This window comes from Nesoenas mayeri (genome assembly GCF_963082525.1).
Source record: "Nesoenas mayeri genome assembly, chromosome: 2".
NCBI classification, from domain to species: Eukaryota; Metazoa; Chordata; class Aves; order Columbiformes; family Columbidae; genus Nesoenas; species Nesoenas mayeri.
Window position 1 is genome coordinate 141,307,905 of NC_137543.1, and position 13,565 is coordinate 141,321,469.

General features: G+C 36.8%; 1 protein-coding gene across 3 annotated transcripts in view; it reads right to left on the reverse strand.

Annotated features, from left to right (window-relative positions):
* Positions 1 to 3,532: 3,532 nt before the first annotated feature.
* Positions 3,533 to 13,565, reverse strand: part of RUNDC3B (RUN domain containing 3B) — a gene marked incomplete at both ends in the record, with an annotated part of 51,332 nt that continues 41,299 nt past the window's right edge. The window contains 3 exons of one of the 3 annotated variants that reach the window (XM_080340508.1): positions 3,533 to 3,678; positions 6,106 to 6,221; positions 6,586 to 6,732. In XM_080340508.1, the coding sequence (XP_080196634.1) occupies positions 3,533 to 3,678; positions 6,106 to 6,221; positions 6,586 to 6,732 (409 nt within the window). The remainder of the gene's footprint in view (positions 3,679 to 6,105; positions 6,222 to 6,585; positions 6,733 to 13,565) is intronic. The other 2 variants (XM_080340506.1, XM_080340507.1) reach the window with 2 other exon arrangements.

Sequence of the window (13,565 nt, forward strand, 5' to 3'; positions counted from 1 at the left end):
ATAAAACAGTCTTCAGCTTCTTCATAGGTTTATTTAAAATTAAATATGCTTTAGTTCAAGCAGGGAAAAAAGTACATAATGGTCATTAGAAACCCAGAGAGCACTGTGAATACATCGGTAGGTGCTGCAGGGGCTTTTTAGCCTATAGAATATTCCAAGAAAATAAACCACCCGCGGGCACTGAAGACAACTGTCTGTACGGGTGTGCTGGAGGAACACCCCCTCGCCTGGTTTTGGAAGGTGCAAACTGTCACAAAGCTCCACGCTGGGAGCATCTGCCACAGACAGTTGGTGTGGGATCACCCGGGTGTGAAGGCCAGCTTTGTCACAGGTCTGACTCAGCCATGTCACCTGAAGGGAAGAGCACGTTCAGTTCTGAGTACAGACACAGCCGTTCTCTGCTGGGGGGTACACTGCACACCCTGGTATGAATGCTTGCAGTGGCTTCCTTGCCCACAGGCACTTGACTTACCGTATCAGAGCTTCTTCTGCATGATCTTGATTTTATAAACTATTTTTAACTACCCTCACTACATCCTTTAATGCATTTTCAATTAAGTGGTTGAATTTTATTTTTTGCCAATTTTAATGAGGGCATGAACTGGTACTAAAGCAATTCAGTAGTCAGGTCAATTAGGGCACCATTTTTCAGGTGTGCTTTACATAAGGAATGAACTTCCGTCCTAGTCTATGATGAAGAAGGTATGTATCCCAGCATGTGTTTGGCCTTGGTGAAAATGCATCATGCACTAGTTGTAAAGACGTTAGGTGCAGAGTTACAGCATACGGTGCAGGCAAGAGCTACTGCTGTAGGAGATATTTGACACTATTACACCAAATTGATTTTTCAGCATAATTTTACACTAGAAACTCAAAATAAGGCCTAAGAAAAAGAAAGTAACAGGGATTTTGGACCACATTGCAGGTGACAGAGCACTGGAACAGGCTGCCCAGGGAGGTTGTGGAGTCTCCTTCGCTGGAGACATTCAAGACCTGCCTGATCATGTTCCTGTGCGACCTCACCTAGGCGTTCCTGCTCCAGCAGGGGGATTGGACTAGATGATCTTTTGAGGTCCCTTCCAATCCCAAACATACTGTGTGATACTGTGTGAAATGCAGCAATGAAACCAAAGTCTCACTGTCTGGCAAGAAAAGAATTTGCTATGAGGTCAGCAATACTGTGATTTGCTGAATGGTCTTATTTTATCCTGTACAATTAAAAAAAGAGGCAAAAATGAGTAATTAGTGATGATACAAAATGTTTAATTTACATGCAGCATCTATGGAACATCAAGGGAACAAAACATACAGGTTTGGCATTTTTTCAATTTTTTTGAAAAATGATTAATGTTTAGAACTGACAAAGACACACATAACTGATTTCCCATGCACGAAATGACACCCAGAAATTCAGTGGTGTCAGACTACATAAAAGACTTCAGTCAAATGACACATGGATTTCACACCAGTAGCTCCAAAAAATGAGCCATCAGCAAACATGACTGAGGATCATGATTACAGCCCCCTCCAAAACACTGACGTAGTGGGAGAAGTGGTTACAGCAAATAAAACTGATTAAATCACTGTACCTTGATGTAGAATGTCAACTTGCGGAATCCAGACTCTCTCATTGTATTCAGAGTGAAAATGCATCTCTAGTTTACAAATCAGTATTTAATAATGTTACTCAACTGTCATGAGAGAATAGCTGCTTAATGTGACAACAAAATCAAAGCGTTACATGAAGTAATGGACATTCTGACAGTGTATGAAAGGATTTAATAGTCAGAGTTTATTACAGAGAAATTAACTGGGTGGGTAGATGGGGGCTTGAAAGAAAAGGTCTGGTGGATTTTGCGAAGCTGCTTTAAAATCTGCATTAAAATGGCACCAGTAGTTGTTTACCTGCCATGGACGCAGCAACCAGCACTGTGGACTAGAGAGCTGAGGAGATGTATCTTGAACCTCCTCCAGCTAAATCCAACAGTGCCTTGAGTTCCAGAGATGCACAGCCTCATACTTTAAAAGACTCAACATTACCCATAGTTTTAGTACAGGTAAGAGCAGATCCTTTCTTTCAAGCCCACCCTAAAATGAGCAGATCATAGTAGTAGTGCCAAGGTACCATTACAAGAGGCAAATCAACCCAAACTGTACAGTGTAGTGACATACTGTAAACATCTAAGAGTAAGCAATAATTAAAAATCTGTTTTGTATTGCAGCTACTCATGTAAACAATTTATGAAACTTCTTTGGCACAAAAAAGCATTTTCCCTAGCATTTATAAATACAATGTACTTACATGCATTTAAGTCTTGTTTAAAAAGTTACTAATCATACTGATAAGCATTACCTTGATTAGCAAAATTCATAGATAAAGGATCCATTGTATCTTACAAAGAATTAAGAATACAGTTTGCAATTCAAAAAATTAATTTGCAAACTTTGTAGGGTAATCTGGAAAGTTAATTTCACTTTAAAAAGTGTCTTTTTTTTTCCTATCAGTAATTTAAATCAATGGCAAGTAATTTGAGAAGACTGACTTAAATAAGTTCTGTTGTGTTACCTAATCAAGAAAAATACCTATTGCACTACTACAGTAATGAGAAAAATCTTTAACATGAAAATCCTGTCATTGCATTGTCTTTGTTTCACCTTTTTCACTCTCCTTGGGATCTTGCCAATCAAGACACATCCACACTTCCCAAGGTGCCAACCCCACCATCCTTAGTCCCCATCTTTCTAGCAAGGCCAATAAACCAAGAAATTTCTCATATAATGTTTCATTATCTGGAACTCAGGTCACTCAAAGGCATTTAGTGAGTTTCCTCAAAATCTACAAATTGCTAAGTATGCTTGATTTAAATTATCAACTTACATTTGTTAGTCACATGCAACTTCAAGCATTAGTAAGTGTGTTTCAGTGTGATTCTTCAGTGTGATTCGAACTTCTCCTAAGTGCCACGATGCTGACAGGAATGTAAAGTCTAACACTGAGTCAACTTGAGAAGAGCTGTTGATAGGTTAAGTATTCTATCTGAGGCCCTATGCAACATACACAGATGAAAAGCTGGGGTTTAGGTAAAATATTTACTTGCCTGCAAAGACTGGCGTTAAGGATTCCCTGTCTATTCTGCAACAGTTGGTAGATGTTTAAAGCACTGCAGAGAAGAACCGTGGCTACGGTAGGGCCAGGCCATTGCAAGGAGAAACAAAGGTCATGGCAGTTAAGTATGGGACTGATTTTCAACTGTTTCATTTTAAAAATCAGTCACTACATATTGATTCACATGTCCTTTACCTGACCAAGAGCTTTAAATAATTCAAGACTGAAACAGAAAATTTGAAAAGTCCTCTGGGGGGGAAAAAGGGAATGAAACTGACAGACTTCATGAATTAAACAGGTAACCATGAAAATTAAAAATAAAGCAGCTTATTTTTTAACTTAGAACTAGCAATCTTCATTGCAAGTCATTTTATGGAACATAAACCAAATGCGTATAACACAAAGTTCTTTCTTCTTGTGCTTATCTCAAGACGGTGTTAAGCCTGGACTTGTCATCTCTGTTGTGGGACTTGCAAGATATTCACTTGATTTAAGACTTGTGAGCGATTTGTAGCTTGCTACTGAAGTAAGAGAGCCACAAAGACCAAGCAACGACGGAGTGTCTTCCTTCCCTGTCGAGAGAAACAAGAATTAAGCTCATCATTTTTACAGCACAATATTACTTGATCACAAAAAAACCATGACGGAACAGAAAAACTGTTTCATCCATACTATTATGAATTACATATCACCACTTCAGCACACACATACTTCGTAAATGCAATTAGGAAGACAGGTAATTAATGGCACAATTTCCCGGTCCCTGCCTGGGCAGTGCAGGCGGGGCCATCATCAGCCCCCTCTGGATGGGGACTCAGAGTCTCCACTGACTCCATGGAGAACAGAAGTCCCTAATTCAAGCACCAGTTTCATTTGAGTAATTATGTATAAATGAAATTGAGGTTACTAATATAATGTCAGTACCAGAGGTATAATTTTGAATCCCTCAGAAAGGAGTAGAATTGACTGGAATCAGGATATATTTCTTTGAAAATAAACACGGTGTGTTAAACTTTGGTAATTTGAAGTACGTTAGGCTCTGACCACCAGAAAAAGCCCTACAACACAACAGTGGCAGCACGAGTATCTGCCCTGCCACCCAAATACACTTGATGGTTAACATGGAACATCCTATACGTATAGGACTGCATTTGACAATTTTTCAATTTATTTTATGTGTTCCCTCTCAAAACATCCGTTCAAGCTATTTTGTGCCAACTCCAATTACATTATAAAGAATTTCGTCTACCGGCATCTCCCTATTTTATCCTCCTGGCTCAGCCACAGAATAGCAAAGATCACTTTGAACTACAGATTAAAATAACATTTAAAAGGTCACAGGCACAATATTTTCTTGATAAGCCAGTCTAATGGAATTTTTTAAAACACATCTATGAAGTAGAATTTCTTAAAATTGTGTCTCTTCTTCCTGACAGAATGGTTTTCATCTCATGAGAAAGATGAAAGAAAACACCAAGACAACCCAAACCACACCCTGCCCAACAATTCATTATTAAAAAAAAACCCAAAACCAACAAAAGTGAGATGTAGTTCTCTTGCATCACTTGCGGATCTTAGTAGAAGTTTCCACCAGGTTTTAGGCCTCACCTCTGAGTTGTTTTTTTTTTCAAGTGACTGAATAGCTTTCCCAAACAAATGAACTGGATTAGCTCTTATAGAAAGTCTTGACTTTAAAAAAAATACTCTTTATTCCCATAAAAACTATCCTTGAAAGACTACATTCAATTTGAGGACAGAAAACACACAAAGAGCAGTGAACACTGTTCAGCCACAGCCCTTAATTTCAACAAGTGTGAAGCTAAAAATCTGACTACATGAGTGGGCTTAATAGTAAAGTGAAAGTTTAGTACCTCTAATCTTTTAATTAAAACCACCATACTGGAAGTTAGACAAGAGGTATTTGAACAGCTGTGTCTTACAAAATCGTATTAAAACTTAGGTACTGATGAACCTCAATAATTTAGAAGTGAGATGTTATGCTAACCTTAAAGACGGAGTCTTGAAATCAAAACCTAAACTGTTCTTATCAGTGGTTTTGCCACATCTTAATTTACAGAACGTAAAACAAAGTATAACTTTAAATGATTAATATTGAAAAAAAAAAAAGCTAGTTGAAAGTAGACAGGAACTCTCTTCTCAATAGCCATACAAATTCTATTTCACTTTCTCTAAGCTAACTTGAAATAATTTAGATTTTAAGACTGTTTAGTAGTTTTTTAAACAGTTCTAGATTTTACATCCTTGATATTTTAAACCCAAGAATTTTATAGTTACAAACTACTGTATTGTCAAGTCTATTTAAAGTTAACTTTTGATGAGATATAAAAAGGATTGTTTTTTAATAGCAACTTATATTCTGTACCCAAAATGCCATTTCAGAAGTCTTCCAGCATGTTTCTGTTTTTTACATTTGCCCAGAAGATGGAGCAGCTCAGTGCTGGTAAGTACAGATTCTGAAAGGGGGTGTCTGTGTATATTACATTTCTATACTAGCATGGTTCACATCGTGTTCCTCTGTTTTGACAAAACCACTGTCAGTCTGCATCTCCACAGACAAATGCTGAAGGCAAGAGGTAAACATGACAGTGTCGGTTGCAAATCCAGTGCCTTTAATGTCTAATAAACAAAAAAGAAAACTTAAAGAACTCAAATTATTTGCAGTAGTAATTGCAGAAGGATGACAGAAGATCGTCCTTGTAGTTGAGCTGTCCCTGTTTCTGTGATGGAGAAGGAATATATCTTGAAGCTTAGCTTTAGATACAGCACGTAGTCTTATAATTACTGGGGAGGTGGGCATCTTCATAAATCCAAACTTATTTGAAGCATAGTCCTTAGGGAAACTGAAACAATTTGCATATCAATTAAAAAATATGCTGTTCCATGCATATTCTGTTCACACTGAAAATTCACCTCACAGAGACCAAAGATCAGAGCTATGAAGAACAACATAAACTGAAGCCACTGGACTGGCTCTGTACCTTCATTTAACAAGTTCATTCTATCCTGCTTCCCATCCTGTGAGTGACCTGGATCCAGAGAGGACTGAGAAAGACTAACGTCTGCTGAAAGCTGGTCCAGACTTTGAAAACTTTTCCTGTAAAGCAAGTGATATTTACTAGTAACACATTTAAAGACCTAACTAGGTATTTCATATTCTCCACAATAAGGTTTCTAATGAAACCTAGGCAGTTAATCTTCCTTCTCTTAAACACTGTTTGTCTCCCAAAACACTGTTTTTTCCTAAAGCTTTTTTTTTCAATAAATCCAAAGGAATTATTTTTTTTTACGGTAAGTAAGAAAGACTGATATTTATTTTTTCTCCCAGCTGATCTTTGTACATTGTAACAGGTAATTCCAATAGGATACATTTAAGAGTATGCTCAGGGAAACGTATAATTTTGAGTTTCCTTGTTCCTCTGAAGGTGAATCAAAATCAATATTATAAATATTTGACTTACTCATCCCATTGTTGATTATGCTTTCTATAGAGCAGAGTGTCCAAGGCAACAGCATTGACATCCAGAGCTCCTGGGGAAGGCCACTGATTGGTGAGGTGAGTAGTTAATTCTTGTCTTGATCTCAAGTCATTGTTCTTTAGCACAGTCCTGTGAATACAAAAAGCAGTAAATCTAAGTCTATTAAATGCAATTCCTTAAGATACAGAAAGAAACAACAGGACAAATTGTCCTGACCAAGTTGAGGTTCTACTTCAAGTGACCAACATTTAATAGTTTTCAAAAAGCATCTTAAACTGTTGATTTTTCCTAGAGGAAGAAACTTAGAAAAATATTGAGAAGTGTTTAGGAGCAGGAGAAAAGTTAAAATTAGAATCTTTCTGCAAAAGCAATAAAAAAGCAACTGCTTTCTACAGATTCTTTCTGCCAGCATGATTGTCATTAACAGTCCAACTATTTTGCAAACTGATTATAGGAATGTGATATCCTTTCCACCCCCACCGCTGCCAGTTTTTCAGTTTGAACACACACCCTCAATATACTGTTCCAGAATGGATTAAAAACAAGACATATTAACTCTGTTACATGGTTCTAGGTAAAATATAACACACAGCTATTCTGTTTTCTACCACCTTACAGTTTCTAGTAATTTGTGGTTTTAAATTAGAGAAAATGTGTTACCTGAGAACCTTATCTGTTAAAATTAGTTTTGCCTCATTGTCCCATGAAGCAGACCAGTTTTCTAAAGTTCTGGAAACAAGGACATTATTATATCACGAAAGTCACACAGGAATGAGGAAAGTACATGGTTCTTCAGGTTTCAAGACAAGACCAGCCTTTTTCAATAGTACAAGCCAACCTCCAACCTACCCTTGTACTGCTGTAAATAGCTCTAGAAACAGAAGTAATATTGCTTGTTAACCCATAAATCCATGAAATACTAGGCAATAATAAAATGCTGCTTTACAACAAGTTTGACTATCTGTGGCCTAAACAGAAGAGCTAATGTTACGTATCTCCATACCAAATATACTCAGGAGTTCAAAGCCAAATGCCATGTTGTTATCTGAAATGCCAACCTGCATAGCAAATTAAATAGCTATTCATGGCACACATACATTCATGTGAATTCACAAATAACACTGTCAACAGGTCTGTTTTTACAGTGCAGTTTTTATTTTGGTGGCATCTGAACTGTTTAGACCAGAACCTCAGTAATGGCCTCAGTAAGTCAGAATTTCCCCCAAAACAAGGCAAGACGGTAGTGAGTTCAGTAAGGAACCTTTAGTAGCTGAGTTTGAGAGAGGAGACAGACACACAGCAATTTTGCAAGAGGAGGTGGTGAAGCACCGCAGTGAACAAAACTACTTTCAAGAAACTCTTGTGATGATGAATTCCTCCAGCATTCATGCAAGCAAACAAACAAATTTTCTACCCTGGGATTTCTCCTCCTGTCCTTCTCTCTATGGGGTCTATAGGAATAACCATTTTAAAAACTCAAAGCTCTCAATATTTTCAAATATCTTGTACGGTATTCACTTCCACATGTAATTCCCCTAATCCCACCAGACACATTGGATATTAAACAGGTGTGTTAAATGCTTGTTGATTTGAGGAAGCTGACACAGTGACCTAATGAGTCCTCACAAGGTCAGCCAGGTACACAATATCACCTCCTATTCAGAAGGACTCCCTGCATGCCTCCATAGAAGCTTCGTAACAGGACACAGCTTTATTAGCAACTCTGCATGCAGTAACTAAATGCAAATTCATCCCCATATTAACACACACATGTAAGTTCCTGTTTGGACAACTCCTGTAGGTTACCACCGCACAACTCAGCAGCAGTGTTATTACTAAATAAACATGCTGAGCAAAGATGACAAAACCACACATCTACAGACATGTTGCTAATAGTGGAGTTTGGGGATTTTATGTAGGTTTCTATACTGGAGCTTTTTCCATAAATCTTTATGCTATAGTAACCTGAAAATTCAATCTGTGTAGATAAAAGTTCTGAAACAAAGCATAACCAAGCTGCTCCAGGGATTTTAGCATAACAATATTTAAAGACAATTCCAGCAGATTACTACTTAAACAACTTCACCATGCTCAGGAAGAAATTTGGCATCAAATAGGATACAGAGGTAACGATTCTCCTCTTAAAACTTTTATGCTTTTGGTTTGAATTTTTAAAGATCTGTAAAAATAACTTAGAAAACATAAAATCAGTCCAAACATGGTATTCAGTATATATAAAATAGTAGTATAGAAAATAAGAAGTTAGACAAAATATTCACAGAGGGTGCTGGTAGTTACCACCTATTTTTTCAGCCTTGTAGATAAATTTAGCTGTTTGCTCTCTTGCAGCCATTTGTAAAGTATCATGAGATTCCATTGCAGCAAAGACTTAGTAAAGGCACTGCTTGCAAACAGCAATTCTCTCAAGACAATCAAAGGCAGTATCAAGCGATGCATATTAAACAGAATCATTTTAAGAGTCAAAGTATTAAACTGCACAGAATCACAGAATTATTTAGGTTGGAAAAGACTCTGAAGATCATCAAGTCCAACCGTAAACCTAACACTGCCAAGCCCACCACTAAACCATGTCCGTAAGTGCCATATCTACAGAGCACACATCATCCTTAAACTCTTCATCACCATGAGGCAAAAATGATCCTGCTACAAATATTCAAAAACAGGAAGATTAAAAGAAATGGCAACAAAAGCATTTACCATGGAAAGGAGTTAAAAAGGAATGAAATATGACCAAGTTTTAAGGAAAAAAACATTCACATTTCAAAACACTCAATGTGAAAAAATGCTGCACAAGATTATTGAGCGCTGTCCTACTCTGGATCAGACAAGAGCAGCTCTTTCTAGGAGTTAAGAGCTCTCAGAAGACAACAATTGATTTTCTCCAATGCAGACGGTATTTCGACAGTAGCTCTCTTGTTCCTCAGAATGCAAACACTGTAACTAGTGCTGGCCAACTCTGGGCTGTGACACTGCAGGGTCTAAGTAGGACTTTTCCTAATGATCACCGTGAGTGCAATGAAGATTAGGAGCTATCCTCTGTGTGTTTACTGTCAAGCTGTTTAACCAAAAGAAGAATATTACTATTAAAACTTATTTATCTGCTAGTGCAGCAAAATCAGTTTGGCATATAAAAGCTTTCAGAGGAAAAATTGAATAAAGTGTTCAGAGAGCAAAACAAGTTTCACAAAATATTCAAGAATAAAATGTAAAATTAGTATTTCTGTTATTTATACACACATTAAAATGAACTAGTGAACTCTTTGGGCTTTGACGGGGAAGCATTTCAAAGCTGGCAAAGTTCACATAAAAATAATGTATTGTAATACGTAATCTTCCATGTAAAATGCTGGTCTATAATAAAACACACTGAACTGGAACAGCCTACGTATAAACAGATTTTATTCTATTGCTGCTCTTTCCAAGAATGAACCACTGGTAAGAAACAGCAACTGAAAACCAGAGTAACCTGAATGAGCCTAGATTTTATGAAGGATATTGCCTCATAACTTAAAAGCATAAGTTATATGGAACAAAATCCATAATACATCATAACACTGAAGATCACAAGTATACAGTTAGTTTTTCAAATAAAATTCAATAGAACAATATTTTATTGACTTTTTTGTACCTGTGATGATTTAAGGATGAAGTAAGATAAGGTTTGTAGACAGTACGTTAAGCCATTTAATACATGAGTAAAAGCAAGGACATTCCAAAAAACAGAAGAGGAAAAGAGAGACAAAAGGGTTTACTATGAAGATAAAAAGCACGAAATACAATCAAATTTGAGTGAAAAAGTGCAAACGAGCATATACAAAAAGCTGTTAACTCCTTTTCTTCAGGCTGGAAATAGAAATGTTGAAAGCCAAAAAGAAGATAAGAACAATGGCTGCTAAATGTAACAATCTCAGGAAGGTAGCTGGTACACAGAGAATAGAGTGGAACTTAATACGAGAATGTATGATTATTTTTGGAATGAAAGAAAGGCAGTGTGTGAGATATGGCTGAATGGGGAATCCTGGACTAACACAGTGAGACTGCAGAGTGTTGAAAGTTCTGTGTAGAGTAGGGAGAATATGTAACAATTTACTATGAGAGCAGGGGGCTTAAACAGATTTACGGTATATCACCTAATCTAGGCATGAAAAAATTCTTGGTTGTCTGAAAGCCTGTGAACTTCTTCCTTTTTCTCCTGCTCTCACCATTTGTGCCCTGAGCAGTCCTGACCTCAGAAAATATTTTTAGTAGGTAACTTTGTATCGTGTTTAAAGTTCTGAAAAACATTACAAAAAATCAAGAAATACTGAAGAAATGCAAGGCAGAGAGAGTATTTCTGATTCCTTTGGAAGTAATTGCTGAATTACTATTTTCATACTGAAAAATTATAAATGAAGCAAACCCAGCAAAATGCTTCTTGAGATTTATTACAGGAGAGAGGCACTAGTGATGCTGGAGACAGAATGCATTCTCAAAAAATTGTTTTAAAATGATCAAATAGCCTTTTTATTACTTCATGGCACAGATTTTTCCATAATGCACATATATAACAGAAGTATAATATACACAGTCTCACCATGTGAGCCCAGGATACCCTGTTTAATTTATGACATTTATGACAATGTGGTGGTGTTTTCTTAATGTCTAAAGAAATAAAAACTCATATGAATCCAAAGTACTCCTACAACTAGTACCTTGTTAGGAAAAACAAGCAACAAAAGAGCTGAGAACTTCATCTTAATACTAGAATACCTCATTAAAAACTAATAAATATTTGGCTTATATTTATATTTTTTGTTCTTTACAGCATGAACTGCTATTTAAATGAAGTTCCTCTTAGAAAACAAAGAAAAATATTCAGTAAAAACATCCTGCTAATGAATTTCTGCCTGTTACAAAAGAATACTAATGATTCATTAATTTATCAATACGAACATAGTCCCAGGTTAGGAATAAGCATCTGCTTGAAGTGCAGATACATACGGTCCCTCCAGGCCTGTAAATTTTCTTACATTTATTCAAGAATAACAGCAACAGCCACAGTATTAACATAAGGTTTATACAGCTGTTCCCAGAAGTGCCTCTGCATGCTTTTGACTTTCAGTCCTCTAATTGTGTATTGAAGTAGCAGGGAAAAGCAAGATTAGTGAAGTCTTCTGATAAATGTCCTTCTCCACTAGTGTTCACTGTCCCAGTCTTTGTCAGGTACCTTCCAGAATATTTACTTGCCGCTTTCCTCAACTTCCATTTATTTCAGATGTTTATTTCATGATTTGTTCTTTTGAGATTGTTTATTAAGCACAAGCAGAATATCACTATTTATGGTGCACATGAATGATAAATTACTACTCACTTCCACCCAGGCTCCACAGTGTGCTGCCCTTTCAGCTGTCTGGTACAATCACATAGGAGCCACTCTGAAAATGGATGATTGAAATGTTTTGTTTGGTTTAAAAAAGCCTTTTAGAAATATATATTTAACTCATACCAGTTCTGTTTGCACTAGCATCACTTTTGGCAGCTCAGCTACCTCTCAAAATGATAAGAAATTGCTCCTTCAAATTATCACATCTAAGCCTTCTGCATCTTGCAACTGTGACCTGACTTGATTTGCTCATTTATAGTGGGCGGATAGGGACAAAGACAGCCTGTACATGGGGTTCCTGCACATAAAACTGAAATTATATTAAAAAGTTATTATCTTGGGTCACTTACTATACTGTAACTACTGTAACCTTTGGGAACCTAAAAATAAATAACCAAATAAAAAATAATCTCAAGTTTCGTAGAAAATGTAGAAAAGGTAATGTAGAAAAGCCTTATCTTGGTAGCCACATAACATTTCTGGTGTTGTTTCAGCTAGACTGGATTTCCAATTTCCCCTGGATCAAATCCAGATTCACTGGAAGCCTGTTCTGAAAGACCCATTTACACAGGTGTTGTTTTTTTTTTTTGTTTAATAAACAAAAAGTCAGTTCTGTTTCCAGTTATACCTATGAAAAACCAGTAATTTCTTACCTGCAAGTTTAATTTCTCCAAATCCAGAAAATGCCAGTCCAGTTGGCAATTTGCCCTCCTACCAGCAGATGAAGACAGGAAATAAATCAAACAGACTAATTCCCTAAGAAAGGGAATTATATCAGATCAGTGCTCCAGTTCAAGAACTACCTGAGTAGTGAAAAGTAAAAGTGAAAATAAAAGCTTAAACAAAAGAAAACATTTGAATAAGAAAGAACAAGCTTTAAAAACCTTTCTTTTTTAGGACAGTAAATATGGAATGCAAACTCAAATTGATAGCGCGCATGAATATAACAAAAATCTGTAAAAGCAACTCTAAAATAAAGGAGAACTCTCAAATTGTCAGTACTGTAGCAAGACAGTGAGCTGTCTGGACTGGTATGTCATTGGACTTTGAGAAATTAGATCAGCAGGTATGAAAATGAGTTACTTACCAGCAGATTTTGATGCTGCAATATATCACCCCACTCAGGTTTGTGCCCTGTCCCCAAATTAGATGCCAGAGCAGTTAGTTCCCAGCAGACTTTCTAATGGCAGCGTCCGCAGTGAAAAACAGCAGGTGTGTCCCACCGCACCACATGTTCTCACTCTTTCTGACCGGCCAACAGATCTTCTTGTGTAACAGCAACAGTTCTAGTTGTGCCACAGAACTGACCTCCTCGAAGCTCCTTCAGCAATCTTTTTGGTCCTCCTATATTACTTCTTAGAGATCTTGAAATATATCTTCCAGTCATAAAAATACCATCATCAATTTTATACAGCCTTTGATCTCCTTGACCTTTGGAGTAACTTTAATAAGCTTATATTGGCAGAAATACCAGTAGCTTGACTCTTGAGTTCTAGTCTAATTACAGTGGAGATTTTATTTCAGAATACACACATTCAAACTGGAGCAAAACACACTACAATATGATAACTTTGCATAT